This window comes from Schistocerca piceifrons, chromosome 1 (assembly GCF_021461385.2).
Source record: "Schistocerca piceifrons isolate TAMUIC-IGC-003096 chromosome 1, iqSchPice1.1, whole genome shotgun sequence".
In the NCBI taxonomy this organism is placed as follows: domain Eukaryota; kingdom Metazoa; phylum Arthropoda; class Insecta; order Orthoptera; family Acrididae; genus Schistocerca; species Schistocerca piceifrons.
This window is the reverse complement of record NC_060138.1, coordinates 854,133,211-854,156,075: the sequence shown is the minus strand read 5'-3', so window position 1 is coordinate 854,156,075 and position 22,865 is coordinate 854,133,211. Positions and strand designations below refer to the sequence as shown.

The 22,865-nt window shown below is 39.8% G+C and overlaps 1 protein-coding gene across 2 annotated transcripts in view; it reads right to left on the bottom strand.

Moving 5' to 3' along the window:
* LOC124791547 (mRNA export factor GLE1) overlaps positions 1-22,865 on the bottom strand; it is a 142,468-nt gene that overhangs the window by 51,918 nt on the left and 67,685 nt on the right. For both annotated transcript variants that reach the window (XM_047257868.1, XM_047257869.1), the window contains exons 7-8: positions 21,938-22,341; positions 8,947-9,132 (exon numbers count right to left, since the gene is read on the bottom strand). In XM_047257868.1, coding sequence (XP_047113824.1) covers positions 8,947-9,132; positions 21,938-22,341 — 590 coding nt within the window. The remainder of the gene's footprint in view (positions 1-8,946; positions 9,133-21,937; positions 22,342-22,865) is intronic.

Genomic DNA, 22,865 nt, shown 5'->3' with positions numbered 1-22,865 from the left:
AGTTTCATCCTCAGTGACGAAACTACGCTTAAAGCCCTGCGGATTCTCCCTGAACAGCTGCAAACCATCCTTGCAACACTTCACACGATTCCATTTTTGGTCAAGCGTGAGCAATCGCAGAACCCATCTTGCAGATAACTTTCTCATGTCCTAATGTTTATGCAAAATATTATGTACCCATTCATTCGAGATGCCCACAGCACTAGCAATCTCATACACCTTAACTCTCCTGTCATCCATCACCATATCATGGATTTTATCAATGATTTCTGGAGTCGTAACCCCCACAGGGCGTCCAGAACGTTCAGCATCACTTGTGCCCATATGACCGCTCCAAAAATTTTTAAATCACTTATAAACTGTTCTAATCGAAGGTGCAGAGTCACCGTAATGTTTATCAAGCTTCTCTTTAGTCTCCTGAGGCATTTTGCCTTTCATAAAGTAATGTTTAATCACCACACTTTGTTTTCATCCATTTTTTGGCAATCACTCGACTTCCTTGATTCACATGAATGCCAAAAAAAGAAAAAGAAATAGACCAATATGGCTGAAACTTGGTGTGTGTTCTTTCCAAAGATGCTACTAACTAAACATGACCTCGATACGCGCCGGTGGTGCTATCTCTCGGACTTTGCACGGATTTTCAAATGCCCGTCATAAACTGTGTTCCATTTTCAGGTTTTTATGGGGTGTTATGATAACAGACACATCGCCAAGGATTTTTTCAGGACAGCAGTTCTCAGGACTGGGTAGGATTCACTATTTTAATTATGACAGAAGAAAATATTTTTTTTTTTCCAAATACATTTTCCATAAAATTAGAAGGAAGGTCAGTGTTGGCCATAATTTTGATGATTTATTAACAGCAAAATTGATTTTCGATCACATAATGATCATCTTCAGTGCTGGAAGTTAAAAATTTTCACGTAGCAATCAGTGAATAAGAAACAAAAGACCACAAATACACCTGAGTATAAACCAACTGTTGGTAAGAACATACCTTTAGCATACAAATTAAATCTCGTAGGCACTAGTCTCTAGCTATTAGCAATAACAGAAGCTATGAAACGATCAAAATAACTGAAGCCACTGTTTACATTCACCTATACAGCAGACCTCGGTGTGACAGGGGCTAGACACCAGTGCCTACAAGCTTTAATTTGTAACGCTAAAGGTATGTTCTTACCAACAGTTAGTTTATACTCAGGTATATTTGTAGTCTTTTGTTTCTTACTCACTGATCGCTATGTGAAAATTTTTAACTTCCAGCACTGAAGATGATCATTAAGTGATCGAAAATCGATTTTGCTGTCAATAAATCATCAAAATTACGGCCAACACTGACCTTCCTTCTAATTTTATTTATATTATGGACGTTGTGCACACAGCACTCTATGGAGTCGCTAATCAATAACATTTTCCATATTCTCTACAAATAACAATAGCCTAGTAGACAGAGATGACCCTCCATCAGTCCAGGTGCAAACCAGGAACTAAGTCTCTCCAGTTGGTTTGATTTTGCTTTCCTCCTAAGATATGGGCAAGGAGGGCAAGCTTCTAGCATCATAATGATCAGCACTGAAGCATTCAGGTCTGTCTGAAGAAACTGTTCAAGCCGCATAGCCACTCACAGATAACTTTGATCTTTTCACTGTTTCAGATATCTGCAGTGACACCACCTCCCCTGAATGATGGCTCTCCCTGTGGGTATCACAAAGCCAAAGCAATGACTTTAAGCCCATTTCCAAGAGTTATCATACCTCCCAAACGGATAGGCAACTACTCCTTGGCATGCACAAGGAGGTAACAGTTCAGGTATCCGCAGTGCAATCCCTATGCAGTCATGATGCTATCAAAGTATGGGTACCTGTTTAGCCCCCACATGACCTGGCTGCTATGCTGGGTACTGGGTAACGTTTCCCACATGGCCCACATGTCTGTCAATCATTTTGGAAAGGTGCATGCCTGGCTGTAGGGATTAAATATGAGTTAATTGAAATAGTGTAGTAAAACATTTAACCAAAATGGGAAGAGCCACAATCAATGTCCCATGTACAAGCAATGATGTCAACAGAGGATCTGAGCAACAAACGAAGTCTACGAAAAGATGTCAGAAGATGTCAGAGAGTAAGACTGCAGCACATGAAAAAAAGAAGTATTGTAATGGCTCTGGGCTCCGAGCTCACCATGTATGTACTCACAAAAGATTGTGAGCCCTTCAGAGGCGGGGGGGGATATGGAGAAAATAATAAGACTTAAAAGGTGAAATATTAGATGAAATCAAGTGTCAAAAACTATTACAGGCCTAATCAAAGAAGTAATTCTGAATTTCCAGGTTACCAATCTTAAATTGAGATTGACAACTTGTTCGAAAGTGTATTTCCAAAATCTTTTCGTTAATAATTCCGACATCTTACACCACAAACATCATGTTTCAGGAAAACTGTGGATTTATTAGTTAGGAATTTCCATTACGCAGACAGATTTTAAGAGTGGTTTTATGGTAAACAGAATAGGCAGAAAAAAAAGTGTATTGTGAACACAATGCCACAATCTGCACAATATACACCTCTGCAAGAAACAATGCATTGTCGCAACTCCAGACATTCAGTTGAAATTAAGAGACTACAATGAATACAAATGTTTGGTATTTTAATCTCCAAAGCTACAAAATCTTCACCATAGCCAAAAAGTAACCCAACATACACAGAACTCCTTAAGACAGATGTTGACTATGGATATTGTATCACAGACGCAGTCCCTTCGACTGTTCAGAGATATCACTAAACCCGCCCAAAGATGTAAACAACCACGCATGAGCAGCTCCTATTAGACGGAGGGGGTCTGACAGCCGATCAGTTCCAGTCATTCCACCAGAAAGGAGGTACACGGCTCATGTTGTCTCTGGTTCAACCATGCCTAGACAGTCAATACCGCGGTTCGATCACATCCGCTTTGTTACTTTGTGCCAGGAAGGGCTCTCAGCAAGGAAAGTGTCCAAGTGTCTCAGAGTGAACCAAAGCAATGTTGTTGGGACATGGAGGAAATACAAAGAGGCAGGAACTGTCGACGACATGCCTCGCTCAGGCCGCCCAGGGTCTACTACTACTACTACTACTACTACTACTACTACTGCAGTGGACAACCGCTATCTACGGATTAAGGCTCGGACTAACACCACCACTAGGTTTGCAACCACAACACCATGCAGCGTGGTACAGATGGGCCCAACAACATGCCAAATGGACCGCTCAGGATTGGCTTCACATTCTCTTCAACGATGAGGTTGCATATGCCTTCAACCAAACAATCGTCGGAGACGTGTTTGGAGGCAATCCAGTCAGGCTGAAAGCCTTAGGCACACTGTCCAGCGAGTGCAGAAAGGTGGAGTTCCCCTGCTGTTTTGGGGTGGAATTATGTGGGGCTGATGTACGCCACTGGTGGTCATGGAAGGCGCCATAATGGCTGTACGATACGTGAATGCTATCCTCCGACTGATAGAGCAACCATATTCGCAGCATATTGGCGAGGTATTCGTCTTCATGGACGAAAATTCGTGCCCCCATCATGCACATCTTGTGAATGACTTCCTTTGGGATAGCGACATCGCTTGACTAGAGTAGCCAGCATGTTCTCCAGACATAAACCCTATCGAACATGCCTGGGTTAGACTGAAAAGGGCAGTTTATAGACGACGTGACCCACCAACCACTCAAAGGGATATACAGCGAATCGCTGTTGAGGAGTGGGACAATCTGGACCAACAGTGCCTTGATGAACTTGTGGATAGCATGCCACTTTAAATACAGGCATGCATCAATGCAAGAGGACATGCTACTAGGTATTAGAGGCATCGGTGTGTACAGCATTCTGGACCACCACCTCTGAAGGTCTTGCTGTATGGTGGTACAACATGCAATGTGTAATTTTCATGAGCAATAAAAAGGGCAGAAATGATGTTTATGTCGATCTCTATTCCAATTTTCTCTACAGGTACCAGAACTGAGGTGGCAAAAACTTTTTTTATGTATGTACATATACACAATCAAACCCCGCACTCACACTTTTCAAGGGCTTCAAAAAAAAGGTGTAAAATACGGGAAAATGTAAATTGTCGGAAATAATGTTTTAAGCTCTAAAAGTTATGTATAGGATACCCTTTGGATTTCCACCCTTTTTGTATGTGCACCTACTATGCATTAAAATACTTACGTCAGGGACTTGTTTATTATCTAATAAAAACTACTGATATAATGGGAGCTGATAATTGGGAAGCAGAAACGTTTGACTCAATTTCATACGTCATTATCATTTTTTTGGAACGCCTGCAGCTGTCATTTATTATTCAAATAATAAAACACTGCATCAGTTACATATTTTTTCATGCTTAGCACAGTGCATTTCGAGAATTTTTTTTCGGTATCAAGTGCGAATATTTACGTAAGTATTTCGTGAGGTGTTTGCATACGTGTTGTTCTGTGTCTCATGAACTGCAGTCATCTTTTTGAGGTTATCCGGTACTGTGCTTCCTCAGTTATCTAGAAAACCACATACACGCAAACTTCACATTTTTTTGTGTAACATCACAAAAAATATGTATGTAAATATTGCACTTAACAAAAAGAATAAATCCTCGAAACACGCTTTGCTAAGCACGGGAATGTACATAATTCGCACTGTGTTTAAACCAAAAACATTTGAGCAACATAAATCGAATGAAGGTGTAAGCTAGTGCTACAAGCTACCAAAACATGAAACACACTAAATACAGTTCGACAGAGGTGGGACGACGATTACAACAATCACAAAACTGTGCATGTGCTGTAGAGACAGTTTGTAAATGGTTGTGATTGGTCATACCACCTTTATCGTACGAGCCTAGTTACTCGTACCAGCAACCACGCAGAGTAGTTTGGCAGCGGCAGGAGATACAGCACGAATTGTTCCAACGTTTACACTTTTACCGATTTAAATCCACTAAGTAGAGCACCCTGGTGTCAAAAAACTAAACCACATAATGTTTGTAAACACTATTTGATGGCAAACATGATGCCAGCGTCATTTTATGCCAGGTTTTCTTTTTTTTCATAAAGTGTATGTCACAGGAAAATTATAAATATTTTGATGCAAAATTGGGTGCGAATTAACATTGTGGACATAGGAAATTTGATGGAAGTCATAAAAAATGTCATGTTGTTGTTGTTGTTGTTGTTGTGGTCTTCAGTCCTGAGACTGGTTTGATGCAGCTCTCCATGCTACTCTGTCCTGTGCAAGCTTTTTCATCTCCCAGTACCTACTGCAACCTACATCCTTCTGAATCTGCTTAGTGTATACATCTCTTGGTCTCCCTCTACGATTTTTACCCTCCACGCTGCCCTCCAATACTAAATTGGTGATCCCTTGATGCCTCAGAACATGTCCTACCAACCGATCCCTTCTTCTGGTCAAGTTGTGCCACAAACTTCTCTTCTCCCCAATCCTATTCAATACTTCCTCATTAGTTATGTGATCTACCCATCTAATCTTCAGCATTCTTCTGTAGCACCACATTTCGAAAGCTTCTATTCTCTTCTTGTCCAAACTATTTATCGTCCATGTTTCACTTCCATACATGGCTACACTCCATACGAATACTTTCAGAAATGACTTCCTGACACTTAAATCAATACTGGATGTTAACAAATTTCTCTTCTTTAGAAACGCTTTCCTTGCCATTGCCAGCCTACATTTTATATCCTCTCTACTTCGACCATCATCAGTTATTTTGCTCCCCAAATAGCAAAACTCCTTTACTACTTTAAGTGCCTCATTTCCTAATCTAATTCCCTCAGCATCACCCGACTTAATTAGACTACATTCCATTATCCTTGTTTTGCTTTTGTTGATGTTCATCTTATATCCTCCTTTCAAGACACTGTCCATTCCATTCAATTGCTCTTCCAAGTCCTTTGCTGTCTCTGACAGAATTACAATGTCATTGGCGAACCTCAAAGTTTTTATTTCTTCTCCATGAATTTTAATACCTACTCCGAATTTTTCTTTTGTTTCCTTTACTGCTTGCTCAATATACAGATTGAACAACATCGGGGAGAGGCTACAACCCTGTCTTACTCCCTTCCCAACCACTGCTTCCCTTTCATGTCCCTCGACTCTTATAACTGCCATCTGGTTTCTGTAGAAATTGTAAATAGCCTTTTGCTCCCTGTATTTTACCCCTGCCACCATTAGAATTTGAAAGAGAGTATTCCAGTCAACATTGTCAAAAGCTTTCTCTAAGTCTACAAATGCTAGAAACGTAGGTTTGCCCTTCCTTAATTTAGCTTCTAAGATGAGTCGTAGGGTCAGTATTGCCTCACGTGTTCCAGTGTTTCTACGGAATCCAAACTGATCTTCCCCGAGGTTGGCTTCTACTAGTTTTTCCATTCGTCTGTAAAGAATTCGTGTTAGTATTTTGCAGCTGTGACTTATTAAGCTGATAGTTCGGTAATTTTCACATCTGTCAACACCTGCTTTCTTTGGGATTGGAATTATTATATTCTTCTTGAAGTCTGAGGGTATTTCGCCTGTTTCATACATCTTGCTCACAAGATGGTAGAGTTTTGTCAGGACTGGCTCTCCCATGGCCGTCAGTAGTTCCAATGGAATATTGTCTACTCCGGGGGCCTTGTTTCGACTCAGGTCTTTCAGTGCTCTGTCAAACTCTTCACGCAGTATCATATCTCCTATTTCATCTTCATCTACATCCTCTTCCATTTCCATAATATTGTCCTCAAGTACATCGCCCTTGTATAGACCCTCTATATACTCCTTCCACCTTTCTGCTTTCCCTTCTTTGCTTAGAACTGGGTTTCCATCTGAGCTCTTGATATTCATACAAGTCGTTCTCTTATCTCCAAAGGTCTCTTTAATTTTCCTGTAGGCGGTATCTATCTTACCCCTAGTGAGATAGGCCTCTACATCCTTACATTTGTCCTCTAGCCATCCCTGCTTAGCCATTTTGCACTTCCTGTCGATCTCATTTTTGAGACGTTTGTATTCCTTTTTGCCTGTTTCACTTACTGCATTTTTATATTTTCTCCTTTCATCAATTAAATTCAGTATTTCTTCTGTTACCCAAGGATTTCTACTAGCCCTTGTCTTTTTACCTACTTGATCCTCTGCTGTCTTCACTACTTCATCCCTCAAAGCTACCCATTCTTCTTCTACTGTATTTATTTCCCCCATTCCTGTCAATTGCTCCCTTATGCTCTCCCTGAATCTCTGTACAACCTCTGGTTCTTTTAGTTTATCCAGGTCCCATCTCCTTAAATTCCCACCTTTTTGCAGTTTCTTCAGTTTTAATCTACAGGTCATAACCAATAGATTGTGGTCAGAGTCCACATCTGCCCCTGGAAATGTCTTACAATTTAAAACCTGGTTCCTAAATCTCTGTCTTACCATTATATAATTTATCTGATACCTTTTAGTATCTCCAGGGTTCTTCCATGTATACAACCTTCTTTCATGATTCTTAAACCAAGTGTTAGTTATGATTATGTTGTGCTCTGTGCAAAATTCTACAAGGCGGCTTCCTCTTTCATTTCTGTCCCCCAATCCATATTCACCTACTATGTTTCCTTCTCTCCCTTTTCCTACACTCGAATTCCAGTCACCCATGACTATTAAATTTTTGTCTCCCTTCACAATCTGAATAATTTCTTTTATTTCATCATACATTTCTTCAATTTCTTCGTCATCTGCAGAGCTAGTTGGCATATAAACTTGTACTACTGTAGTAGGTGTGGGCTTCGTATCTATCTTGGCCACAATAATGCGTTCACTATGCTGTTTGTAGTAGCTTACCCGCATTCCTATTTTCCTATTCATTATTAAACCTACTCCTGCATTACCCCTATTTGATTTTGTGTTTATAACCCTGTAGTCACCTGACCAGAAGTCTTGTTCCTCCTGCCACCGAACTTCACTAATTCCCACTATATCTAACTTCAACCTATCCATTTCCCTTTTTAAATTTTCTAACCTACCTGCCCGATTAAGGGATCTGACATTCCACGCTCCGATCCGTAGAACGCCAGTTTTCTTTCTCCTGATAACGACATCCTCTTGAGTAGTCGCCGCCCGGAGATCCGAATGGGGGACTATTTTACCTCCGGAATATTTTACCCAAGAGGACCCCATCATCATTTAATCATACAGTAAAGCTGCATGTCCTCGGGAAAAATTACGGCTGTAGTTTCCCCTTGCTTTCAGCTGTTCGCAGTAGCAGCACAGCAAGGCCGTTTTGGTTATTGTTACAAGGCCAGATCAGTCAATCATCCAGACTGTTGCCCTTGCAACTACTGAAAAGGCTGCTGCCCCTCTTCAGGAACCACACGTTTGTCTGGCCTCTCAACAGATACCCCTCCGTTGTGGTTGCACCTACGGTACGGCTATCTGTATCGCTGAGGCACGCAAGCCTCCCCACCAACGGCAAGGTCCATGGTTCATGGGGGGGGGGGGGGGGGGGGGGAACAACAAAAATGTCATAAACTGTGGAAAAACGTTAATTCTGGGAACATAAAAGCAGGGTTATACTGTACCTCCATGCTTCCTCTTGCTACACATGTATGTGCGAACACGAACACACATACACTCTTTTACAGCTTTACATTTTGACTGTTGGTGTCTTCCACCTTAATTGTGCTCATGCAAGTGTGTGTGTGTGTGTGTGTGTGTGTGTGTGTGTGTGTGTGTGTGTGTGTGTTTTTGCAGATTTATATATTTGGAGAACACTTGATAATAGATTAAAGTTTATTGGAAGGAAAATGAAGCTGTGTGGCAGAGACATTAAAATGCCTTACTGGTCAGATGATTTGGATGAAAAGTGGAAATAGGTACAGTTAGTTGATGAACTGACTAGTAAACAGAATATGCGTAAACTATATAGCAAGTCAAACAAACACTTACCACAAATTTCCTTGCAAGGAGATCCTTACAGTACGCTATCCCCTGTGGATGCATGGAGGCTGATATGTGATTGCTCCCAGCTTCTACTACCTGTCCACTTAAGAGAGCACTCAATTTCCTCAGCTTGTCTTCCATATGTGCTGCACTGATTGGTGAAATAGCATTTACAGGAACGTTCACAGCTTTCTGAAATAATTCCATTACATTTTAATACAGCTCACACACATCAGTGTGATGGAACTATGTATACTGTCTACTAAGTAACTGTACAGAATACAAAACAACAATAGAGATAGAACATAGCTTTTAAAAGACAATGCAACAAAAGGAATAGATAGAAGTTAACACAGTAATTGTGTCAGACAAGTAAAATTTGTGAGAGTCTGACTTTGGCCTGAAGCCCAATATCTACCAGTTACTTAACCCTTCAATTTTCTTGTATCTTAATTTTAATTCCTTTTCTTTAAAAGAGTTCAAGTTACATTTACAAGTGTTTTTTCGTCATCTCTATGAACTTACATATGTATCGCAATGACAGGATTTCTGTGAATCTCTGAAGGGGCTGAGAAAAGAAACAAAGATTTTAGAGGAATGGAAGCACAGCCGAAAGTGGTTTTCTAACTGTCTCATCAGTAACACTGATGACGGTGACCCAAAATAATGTTACATCTGACAGTAATCAGAATGGTGTATATCTGTGTCCACCACTGCATATGTTTTTAACGACCTGATATTTATTCAAGTTACATTACAGACATGACATTCCCTACTCAGATTTAGAAAGCCTGGAGGATAGATCACTGCGGAGGGCCTAAACAAACTGCCCTATCTGGAACATATTAATACTTGTTTTCAGTTTCATATAGATAACTGAACCAATATATTCACATATAGAATCCACAACTCAGTGCACCAGGGCTGTCAACAACAACTAACATTTAACACTGAAAGCCCTTTTATTGAGTATACAAAGTTAGCAGGGACAGCTCTAGTATATAACATGTTAATCAGTGATAAGTAAAGTCATTGTGGTGCAGAAAGATAAAAAGATTGTATATTAAAATCGCTATGTTTTAGACTGATTTCAATTAAGGTGGATTGCTTTAGACCAGGGCTTCCCAACGTGTGGTCCGCAGAACCCTTAGGGGTCCGCCGGCTCTTTCTAGGGGGTCCGCGGCCACCTTTCACCAAATCGTGTAAAATAATCAGTAAAATTATTGAATAAAAATGTGAAAATCAAAGTCATCACTTTCTTTGTGTGTGAAAAACATGTGTACTTTTACTTCAGGTCGTATTCCCAAGCAGCCTTTGCGGTTCCTAACTGAGAACGCATGCACAGTTAGTGCCGGAGAATGTGAATTCTCTGATCAATTGTTTCCCAACAATATGAGGGGTCGTTCGTGCGCCGGCTCACAGCGCTAGATGTGCTGAAACCTTTTACGCTTGCGCGGAGCGAGCTTTGTCGACCAATCACAGCGTTCGCTGGCACGTATGTGGCCCCAGGCATTATTAAATGTTAAACTTGCTTTGTCAGTGCACTACCAATTTCATAAGTCGATTTTTGACCAGTTTATTACTTCTAACATGGATCGGTGACTGAAGTCAGGATCACTGAAGAAGGGTGCAGTTTCTCCATCGCCTTCACAACAAGGGAAGTTTACAGTTGAAATGAATGAGGAGGGAGGACGACCAAAGGAAGAACAATCACAAGAAGCTCCACAGCCGGATTTAATATGTGAAAAGCTGCAAGTACTCCATTGGTTGCAATATCCTGTGGAACAACCAAGAAGCATAAGTACAACGAAAGCTATTTAGAAATGGGCTTTACGGAGACAAAAGAGGGTAAAGGTCAGTGTATAATTTGTGCACGAGTCCTTCCAAACAGTTCAGTGGTTCCTGTTAAATTGCGCCATCATTTTGAATGTACTCACCCGGATTCCAGGCTAAAGACATCGATTTTTTCAAAAGGAAGAGTGCTGAACTAGCTGCTTCTCAGCATTGCATGAAAACCCATGCAAAAACAATTAATGAAAATTCATTAAATGTTTCTTTCTTGCTTGCTTAGTTATTGAGCGGCAAAACAGCCAAAGCTCATACCAATGCAGAAAATCTCATAAAGTCATGTGTTAATGATATTGTTTCTTGCATGCTAGACGAAAAGGCAGTAAGGCTTGTATCTTCAGTGCCATTATCAAATAATACCGTCATGAGACGCATTGTTGACATGTCAAATGATGTGAAAGACACCCTTGTTTCTCGCATCCAACAGAATTCATTTTCTCTGCAGACAGATGAATCCACTGATGTTGCAGGATTAGCGATTTTACTGGCTTTTGTCCGTTATGAAAATTCTGGATGTTTTGAGAAGGACCTCTTATTGTGCAGACCACTACCTGCCAACATAACAGGTGCTGAAATATTCTGTCTATTGGATGATTTTTTAAGGACTAACAAAGTTTCATGGACTAATTGCACAGATGGTACAAAAGCTATGATGGGTCCTACAGTCGGAGCAATAACGAAAATAAAAGAAAACGCCAAGAATTTCAGCAGTAGTCATTGTGCTCTCCACAGATACACTTTAGCTACGAAACAAATGCCTGTTTCATTCAAAAAAGTTTTAAACGAATCCATTCAAATCATTAACTACATAAAATCAAGGTCGTTGAAGTCAAGAATTTTCACAATACTGTGTGACGATATGTGAAGCCTTCATCATTCCCTGCTTCTCCACGCGGAAGTGAGGTGGCTCTCACTTGGGAATGCACTCTCTCGGTTGTACGAATTAAGATTGGAAGTCTTAGCTTTCCTTTTGGAGCATAACACCAAATTAGCAGAGCTTATTAATGACGAAAATTGGCAGTGTATACTTACCTATTTGTCAGATATTTTCTCCAAAATGAACGAAATGAATATTTCACTCCAAGGGCAAAGTGAAACAAAGGTCACTAATATCGACAAAGTTCGAGCATTCAAGAGGAAAATCAATTTTTGGGCAGAGTGTGTCCAGGAGGGAGAGGTCGAATAATTTCCTCTTCTCAAGGAGTTTTTGAAAAACAAAACATTGGCGCTTGGAAAGAACTTGTTTCATCAAATCCTGGAACATCTCCGAAGCTTGATGTCATTGTTGGAGCATTCTTTCCCAACAGCTGAAAATGAGAAGCTGCAGAAATACGAATGGGTAGTCAACCCATTCACTGTATCCAAAAAGCCGAACATTCTATCATCAAATGAATATGAGTTGTTGGTAGAAATTGCCACAGACCCTACCTTGAAATCAAGTTTTGACATTGACGGTTACTCACACTTTTGGATCCGTCTGATAGCAAGAAATACTACCCCCCCTTGCTGAAAAGGCAAAACGTGTACTTCATCCGTTTGCCACAACATACATGTGTGAATCTCGATTCTCTATCTATGCTGTCCACAAAACTAAGTACCGAAGCTGTCTCGATGCGGAACCAGACATTTGTCTCCAGTTGTCAAGAACTGAACCCAACTTTTCAAAATTGTGTCAGCAGAAGCATCCTCAACCATCACATTAGTATTCCATTATTATTCCTACAGACTCATCTATAGAAAAGAAGGAAGCATTTCTCTTCGTAGATGTTCACTGAACGTACCTGAACTATAACTCTGTTGGAATTTTGTTTCTGTCTTCTATCATTTACAAAATAATTATTAATTGAATTCTGTTAGCATTGATATTTTTGTTACGGAAATGAAAATGATCTCTAAAGCTAATTTCTTTTCTTTATAATATATTCCGTCCTCACAGTTAAAAATATGGCCTGCCTATACTTCAATTACAATTACTTGCTATTACTCTGACACTATATTGTGGCAACTGGCTGCGAGCGTAAACAAATGAGGACTTTTCACGTGCCACCTTGTAAAAGGTAAACCACCTCTGCCAGAATTGTTTCCTTTGAGAAAAAAAGTCTTACATTCTATGAAATGCATTGTCTTCTTATATAGAAATAAGAGAGCTTCTTTGCTTGTTTTCCTAATTTGTTTACGGTCGAGGCTGACTGCCACAATGTAGTGTCCAAGTAGTTGTAGAAGTTGTCAGCTGTGGCTAAACTGTTGCCACGCCGCCTGCCAGTTGCCAGCTACTGACTGACAGTACACTGTTGCAATGCCACCTGCTAGCTGCCGCCAGCTACGGACTACAGCTGCCGTTCAGTAGATACGCAAAGACGTAGAAATAACTAGACTTTCCAAGCTGTTTACATGGGCACGAAAATCTATTGTGGAACTGGAAAACGGCTTTATAAAAGCAGATTTGCAGAATCGATTTTGAAGCATTTACTTGACCAACCAAAAGCGGAACTGGGACATCGGCTTACAAAATCCGGTTTGGAAACGCATGTAAACTGGGTGAATGTATTCCCACACATTGCACAACAGATGTCACAATAGTCCTTTAAAGGCAATTCCTTGGCCTCTTTTCTTTCAAGATGTGTTTTTATCCTGAATCATGGCTCTGCCTCTTTTCTTCACAGCCGCGCGGAATGGCTCCCGCCGGAGGTTCGAGTCCTCCCTCCAGTGTGTGTGTGTGTGTGTGTGTGTGTGTGTGTGTGTGTGTGTGTTTTGTCCTTAGCAGAAGTTAAACTTAGGTTAATAGTGTGTAAGACTAGGGACTGATGACCTCAGCAGTTAAGTCCCATAGACTTTACATACATTTAAACATTTTTCTTCAGATTTCACGATAAACCACACACACACACACACACACACACACACACACACACACACACACACGCACGCACGCCTGTTACGATTATGCATTCTCCTTACACAACAGTAGCCAAACAGTGGAAGTGAACAGACCACAAGCGGCAGCTTGTCAATAGCTAACAGTTTGGACGTGACGTTGATTGCTCTTGGAGGAAGGCAGCTCCAATGTGTGAAATGTCTATTACCAAGTAAATTTAATCAGGCTATAGTGTGTTAAACAAACAGAGTAAATCCATTAGTAAAAAAAAGTTGTTTTCATTCATTTCTAAACCAAAGACTATTAATTTTTCGGGGGGAGGGGGTCATTGGGAACATGGCACTTGCGTTAAGAAGCTTTCAGTTCCCATGGGCCGGCCACGGTGGCCGAGCGGTTCTAGGCACTTCAGTCCGGAACTGCGCGACTGCTATGGTCGCAGGTTCGAATCCTGCTTCGGGTATGGATGTGTGTGATGTCCTTAGATTAGTTAGGTTTAAGTAGTTCTAAGTTCTAGTGAACAGATGACCTCAGAAGTTAAGTCCCATAGTGCTCAGGGCCATTTTTGAGTTCCCATGGGTTTCACTCTGAAATTTAAAGTTACTGTGCTCTTGACTGACTAGGGGTCCACCAGCTGAAAAAGTTGGGAAGCCCTGCTTTAGTCTGTACAAATTTTTATGAAACTGTGCAATATCCAAATGCTTTTAACTAGGCTGCCAATATGTAACATGTTTTTAGCTTAGTTAATTCTTGAAAATGTGACATAATCTTGGCAGTTTTGTACTACATGAATGAAATACCAAAGCTTTATATTGTGATTCCATGGAAACTCAATTGTTGTATGTAAAACATATATTATGAGGCAATCACACTGTATCCAAACACACAAGAATAATATGCTTTGAAGGGCTGTTTTACACTTGACATTGTACACGTTTCCTCTTATTTTATCAGTATTCTTTTACATCATCCATAACATAGATGTTTTAAGTTAAGTACCTCCGAGATACTATCAGTTAGCTACATGACTTTGGATATGTTAACCTGTAAACAATATCACTGTACTCATAATGAAAAGAAGCAACAGCTGATTTAGTTGTAAGTTTGTAGTACAGAATCAGCCAGTCAGTATAGTTAACATTATAATGGACTGCTGAGTGTTTCACTAGGGACTGATCAAAAACCTGTAACATAATGTATCAGTATGACACATACTCAAGGTAATGGTCTGCCATATAAATTGGGTTGGAACTTACTGATTGCCCAAGCAACTGCTAGTCTATCTTATTTAATCAGAGAGTAATTCTTCTCAGACTTGGAGAGTACTCTGGAGGTGTAACAACCAAACATGAATACAATATATTTTAATGTCATTATGCAGAATTATTTTTAACTATTTCATTCAGATGCTGCAGCTAAGAACAATTATGTATTTGAAGCCAAGGAGTCTTCCTTGAACTCTGTCTAGTATTGACCTACGAGTATTTGTTATACAGAATAGTTCACTGCAATGTTTTGCTTTGTAATGTTTCTTATGCATTTTTATGTATATCTTTGTGTCTTGGACATGGTCAATAGAACAAAACTACTTGTCTGTAAATAATTATAATAATTTTATTGCAACAGCTTCAGTGATTCTGTAATGCTATTCTTTAAATATAATCCATTTATTGACTTATGGAACCTCTCCAGGAGTCTGGTGAAATAGAGCACCTGCTGGAGGAATTGCTACAGCTGTCCTGAGGGTAATAGAGACACATACTTTCATCACTGATGTTCCCTACAGTGGTCAATCTGCATTCTGATTTTATCAAGGGTCTTCGCAAATTCCAAATGTCCTGAAGCTTTGATCTGACACATCAGAGTGTCTTGAACATACTTCAACAGGGCTAGTCGTAAATGGGCTATAATGATGTGCAGCCATTTATAACGCCTTGCATTTTCATTCCTTTTATATAATGTTCATCTGCTAACCTGAATTCTCCTTTAATGGCTTCTTCTTTCCTCTAAGGTTTCTATGCACTTCAGTAATACTGGTTTCTCCCTTTGTTCAGCTGCAATATCCGTTAGTATCATGTGTTTGGAGGTGGCAGGAGCATTGCACAGGCAAAACAGCATAACGTTGCACTCGTAGAAGTTACAACGTTATATGAAAAAAGTCTTTTACTGATCAGTTTCATCAACATCGATCTCCCAGATACCAGTCCACATATTCACAATGAAGAAATATTTTGGTCCCTTCTCAGAGTCCAACGTTTCATCAATTCATGACAATGGGTTCACATCCTTTTCACTGATTTTCTTCAGCCACTGGCAAACAACGTAGAAATTTCATGTGCCATTTTTCTCCTTTGGAAAGGCCACAGACACTGACTGCTGAAAGTCATCGTCTGACATCATCATCTTCCTTCTGAAATATCCATCGTCCAGCTAGGACACCATGTATCACTACTGAGGGAATGATCAACATTGTTCATATGTATGTGTTAGCCAATCTTCCTTGTTGCTGGTCCAGACTTGAAGGCACCCAAGAATTTACATATAGCACTCATCAACATTTTTCCTCAGTCATGCTGGGACTTATAGGTAGATGGATAGTAGATTCCTCCGGTGCATAGCTGGTAATGCTAGCATAGCAAGATTCTCCATTGAAGGCACTCAGCTGCCCTTCCAGCATTGGTTATCTGCAGTATTCATATACCCTTACAAAAGAGTTGCAAGTGTTCTTGACAACTGGTGACAGATCTCTCATTGCCCATATAAGATAATATGATATTTGCTGGCCTATCTCTTTTTCTGAAAGAGTTCTCTTCGCACTCTGCTACAGTTTCATAGATTAACTGAGCATCAGACTGTTTATTAGAACTTGTTGATAACAGTGGGATAAGTGCACCTTCAATGGCAGATAGCTTTAGATAGCAACTTGTTGCATTAACTACCTCAATTAGTATCTTAAATCTTTCATAGTCACTGGCTGCTAGTGATGCTTGCAAATGCCCCATCCGACGATAACATTAAGGCTGCATTCTGATAAAATGACAACATTTTATGCCAAATTCAAAAGGTTGTTTTCTGTTGTTAGCAGTGATAGTCCGATCCATAAATGATGGCAGTTCACACAGGTCAAGACAAGTATGGGGATACCATTGCTGCCGGTTCCAAGCAACTGTTTTGGTACGCACATGCATGTGCTTTGCGCCTGATGAAAGTGTATTTACTGCAAATTACGTCTCTTGCTTGCGTGTGTAGAATCTGTCACTCACCACCACCATCAGCCATGGCAACTTGCAACAAATGGAATAAAAATTCACTAAATAACTCGCTACGATCACTTATAATGCTCACATATCATACAACATTCACACTGCTCAGAACACTACTGAACGTTCACTGGTTGTTGGAGAACACTTGATGTAGGTGCGCAGAACTTTCCTAAACTTGACCGCCATGGTTCGTGGCTCCAATTATAGTCCCACGAAACAGGTTCCTAGTAGGTAGTTGTGTTTTCCATTTAAAACCTTTCAATGGAATGGCCACTGTGTAACAAATAAAAATATTTAGCTGAGCATTATTCATTTATTCATCTTCTGTTAATAAAAGGAGTTACGAATAATAAACAAATTTGAAACCCAATGACAGTTATTGCTTCAATTTTTTAATTCATAAGCTACAAAAGGTACATTTGTTTTATACATGACAGTGTCCGCCCCCGGTAGCTGACTAGTCAGCGCGACAGAATGTCAATCCTAAGGGCCCGGGTTCAATTCCCGGCTGGGTTGGAGATTTTCTCCACTCAGGGACTGGTTGTTGTGTTGTCCTAATCATCATCATCATCATCATCATCATCTCACCCCGATTGATGCGCAAGTCGCCAAAATGGCGTCAAATCGAAAGACTTACACCCGGCGAATGGTCTACTTGACGGCAGGCCCTAGTCACACAATATTTACATTTATACATGACAGTTTTCTGAACAACTCTTTCTTCAAAAATCTCATCACAAAGTTTATTTGATTTTCAAAGATTTACCACTGTGACAAATTAAATACCACACATTCTTCATCTTCAAAGAGAAAATCTATGTGGTTATATCTCCTGAAATCATCATTATTTCAGGATAACAATATAAGACTTTCAAATCACAATCTTCTTCAGCAAAAACTTAGGAATCATCTATTTTGGCAAATAGCTGTGTTTTGATTCCAAATTGGCTTCACCTCCCAAATCACATTCAAAATAAATTGTTTTATGTTGTTTTTGACCTTCCTTGGATATTATATATCTGTAGTTTGTTGTAAGTCTCCCTCAGTCATGGACAGCAACACATGTGAACCATTTGTTTTTAAATCATGGATAAGACACTGGTGCAATGAGTGCAGTTGGTGTAGACAGCTGAAAAAAATTCTTCCAATCATGTTTTGACACTTTCCCAATAAAAATTTTGCCAGTGTGCTGCAGTATTAATTCTTGTACTCAAACCTAGTGTCTCCTCCGAAATTTCTCAATTTCAGAACTCTATGTAACAGCATAGATGCACGTCAGATGATAAAAAAAAACTATTCCATCTTCTAACAGAAAGCTTACTCAAGAGTTCATTCTGAAACACTTTTGGATGACTGGACATCCAGCAGCATTCCACAAATATTTTGGGAGGCTTTAGATTTGAAGTTTGTTGATGTTAGACGTTAGTAACCACCGAGTTCTTACTTTGTTCACTCATTTTGTAGCACTACAAACACAAACAACTTGCATAATTATCAATGAGACATCCATATTCAGAAACATTAGGATCATGGTACAGCAGAGAAAGGTGTTGCACATTAAGAGTTTCTATTTGCTACCTTCTAATCTTTGGATATTTACATAGAGTACTTCTGCACATTAGGAGGGCATGGAGAAAGTTTGGGCAAGTACGGAGTCAGTTGAAATAGGTCATATCAGTAGTGTAACTGCTAACGCCATTCGCCAATGACGTATTTTTATGCAACTCTGCTTACCACTACACCTTACGCTTCCTTCCTCTTTCTGGTCAGTCAGCTAATATTACCAACTGTAACAAGTCCTATATGTTCATTTCTTCAATTTCCTCATAATAACGGTCAGTGCAGCTGGCCTGAAGTTCTTCTTTAATCATAAAGAAAGTTGAAAATTATAATAAGTTATCACGTGCCTCAACATAAATCTTTTTCAATTGTTCTGTCTCATGTGTGTCTCAATGTCAGTGCAATTTTAGTTGCACACTGAACGCAAACATCACTTCATCAGTAACTCATTCACGCGATTTTACAGTTCTACAGCTAAATCATACCTCCAATAAAATTCAGTACTCAATTATTGCTTTAATCTTTGTTATACATAATCATACTCAATTTCTGTGCTTTGATGAATCTCAGATAAACAGCATACTTATTCTCCATAGACAACATGTAAAATTGACAGCTAAAAAGGAATTCTAATCTAAATGCATTCTGATAGTTGCTGGGCCCATTAGTGCCACTACATTATGATGGAGTTGTATAGACTTCATGTTTCCTTAGATATATGGCAGAGCCACTGGCCTCTTGGTCTTCGATCAGCGAGTGTACGCCTACTGGATGGCAAGTGCAGAAGCTGCCGCCTCTGTGCTTCCACGACGACTGTGAAGTGAGTAACGGGGAATGTGCACTGGTCATGCAGCTTCACGGTTTTGTTGCAGTGCTCTACTTCTTGGATAGGTTGGTCGGCAATGATGATATCAATGTGATTTTTTGAGAGTTGACAATGGTTGTCCACAGAAGACTTTTTCCATCTGCAATGGCCTCACCTCCACAGATGGTCACCTCATTTAGCTTTCCTCATTTTACCAACTGACAGAGCAGCTGGAGCCTCCTTATGGTGGCTAAGAGTGACTGCACGGGAGGGTGACAATGACCAGAATGCAGCGATAAGCTATACCTTGCAAGTCAGCTGTCATTTTCAATTGCATCACATGCCTACATCCGCCCTGTTTGACTGTGGTGTAAATTTCATCAAAATCTTTTTCTTATTTCTTTAGAGTAGTATACAATGTGACCAAGGCATCTGCTACGGAAACAACCAAAATATTGTCCACCAATCTCCAAATGTTGGTTTCTCTATACAGGGTCACGTTGATGTCCGAGGGTCTCAGGCAGCCTCATTAGAGTGTCACATAGAATTCAGAATTGAGTATCAGTTACAAGAGCAATGTCATCAACAATAATCAAATTTTGAAGGTTTTTTTTCTGAGCATATATGGAAATTGCACACTGATGTGTGTGTATAATGTTCTAGCAAACTCCAATAGTCTTAATACCACCCCGAAATCATTTGAAGTGGTGACCCAGCCATCACTGGCCCATAACCATAACCTCCACATCACAGTGTACAACAAAAAGCAGATGGTAATACTTCATCCAAAAGATATAAGACGAAGTGAAGTGGATGCAGTGTAGGCCTACACGATATTAGGATCACACAGAGACTGGAAAAGTGTGAGCGAAACCCTCATATAGCTGAGATTAACTTTTGTTTTCATAGCATTAAAACGTTTGTGAACATATCAACACTACTGGTAATGGTAAATGAAAAATTCTGCTGATTTTTAGTGATCCTGTCAAACTTTAGAGCCAAATGAAGTTGTTGTCTTCAGCCTGAAGTCTGGTTTGAGGCACCTCTCCATGTTGGTCTACACTGTACAAGTCTGCTCATTTCAGAGTAACCATTACAACTCAAAGCCACTTGAACCTGTTTACTTTAACCAAAGAAGGAAACTAAATCCCACTGTCATGATACCATGCATTTAAGATTACCAAGATGATTTCAAATAAAACAGTTTAAAAATTTGTTGCTCCGAAGTAAGTCAATCCAAAACAGTTACACAGGCATTTTATGTTTATTAACCCTCGTGCGGGTATGCCTGGGTATAAAGTGCGCTAATCACAAATAAAACTATCTTCTGGTAAACCTTCCGGGATGTAAGGTCGTGGTCCATGAAACTCTTCAGCTCCTAACGTTACGTCCAGAGCTGCGCTGGACATCTTCAGAGGGGTGTTTCTCCTCTGGTGAGTCTTGCCGACTGACGGGTCGGACGTCTGAGAGCGACTTATATATCGTAGAAAGTGGGCGTGACCAGAGTTACACGTGATATGCAGAGATAATCTTTGTCAGAGATAAAACTTAACTATCGATCGTAATCTCGTCACGGATAAAACTGCCTAGCAATTCTGTAGTGCTGCTGTCCAAATATCACTAAGTTTCATGGTCTCTTCTTTCCGATTAAAATTATCCCTATGTTTATATATTTCAATTGCTTCTCTACAAAGCCGTGGGTAATAGTTCGTCGTCGTAGATAAAATTTTTGTTTCGGAAAACTTCACTTGATGATTTCCTGGCTGAAAAGCGTGTTCTGCTACAGCCGATTTATCTGTTTTTCCTAAGCGGCAAAGACTTCTGTGTTCTTTTAACCATGTATTTACGCTTCTTTTTGTTGTTGCAACATCCGGTCGTGAAAGCTTTCATACTACAAATAAAACTGCTTTTCACTATTCCATTGTTGGTTTACAACTACCAGTCCATATGTACACTTTCATTACTGCTTCAGCTAACACAGTGATAAACAGTGGTGTCATACACCCAAGTGAGCAGTAACAGGGGGGGGAGGGGGGAGAAAAAAAAAAAAAAAAAAAAAAAAACGTTTTGTGCAGGAAAATGGCCCAGATTGTGAGTTAGCAGCTCAGTCCCACAATGAGACAGTCGTTTAAAAGATAATTAGAAACTGAATAAGTGGTTGGCTGGGATCTGATGCAACTGCGCTGTTTAGTGCTTTGAGTGGGTCATTACTGTGGAGTAACACGTGTCCATGGCAACAGAGTAATATAATGAAAGTTTATTTTGTTATTGTTCAATTAAACAGTACTTTAACTCATATAATGTAAGTTTACTTTCCTGTTATTTCATTAAATTGAGATTAAAGTGTAATTTTGCTCATACATGTTTACCTTGGTAACACGACAGCTATTCTTTATATGTGAACAAAGCATGCTGCGCACCCACTCGTGTTATGAAAAATGGTGCACCTGATCAAGGATGAACATGGACTTTCATACAATCTGCTGAAAAGTCATGGCATTAAGAAAACTTACATAGAATCTTTCAGAATGTTTAAGGACAGTGTAGTTTGAAGAAGCATATAGAAAAAGCAGGAGTCCATATCAGTTCTCCAGAAAATGTCATATTATTTTGGGTAATTGAGAAAGATACTCTGTATTTTCATCTCACCTGACAATCAAATTTGAATTTCTTCAGCTTTTCATCATTCAATAGAACAGAATATGATGTCTTAAGCTCCTGAAGATGCTGCATCAATGTCTGGTGCATATTTATTGATTCTTTGTCTCCATATTCAGTGATCCCTGCAGTCACATCTAATGGAGTATCTTGTGCTTGCTGCTGCTGCTGCTGCTGCTGCAGCAGCTGCAACTGTTGTTGCTGTCTCTGACTTTGCTGTTGCTGTAGCTGCTCATGCTGCTGTTGTAGCTGCTGCTGCTGCTGCTGCTGCAGTTGTTGTTGTTGTTGTTGTTGTTGTTGTTGTTGTTGCTGCTGCTGAAACTGCTGCTGCTGTTCCAACTTCTCCTTAGCTTCTAATTCTGCAGCGTTCTTGTCACACTGGTCATTGATCTTTGCTGAAAGCAAAGAGCATATTTATGCTAAGCTTTTACTTATTTTGCCTGTGTTTTGCATGTAAACTATACTGTCTTACAGTAACACCATCGTAATCAAACTATGCTACTCATGGTAAAATAAATAAGTGGAAGCAAATAATCATGATTTTACATCCTAAACAATATGTAAAATACTGAGCTAAAGTTCGACCTCTTTTACTTCACAATGTAGTCAAAGTTTGCTGCAATGAAAATAACAATGAGCCCCTATTCCATCTCCTCATTGTCACCACCATTAGTGTCACAATATTTGTAACAACACTGTTTCAAACCTGCACCCCACACTAGCTAAATTAAATGGGGACACTAACTCTGTCAGTATATTACCCCACCATGCAACATACAACAGTTGTGTTTCACAAATTAAATTGTGTGACAGTTACCTTTGCAGTTGATGTATTTGTAATTATGACTCAAGGAAGGGAGATATGTGGGCTTAATGCCACACTGACAATGAGATAATTGTGTATGAGGCATAAATGTGT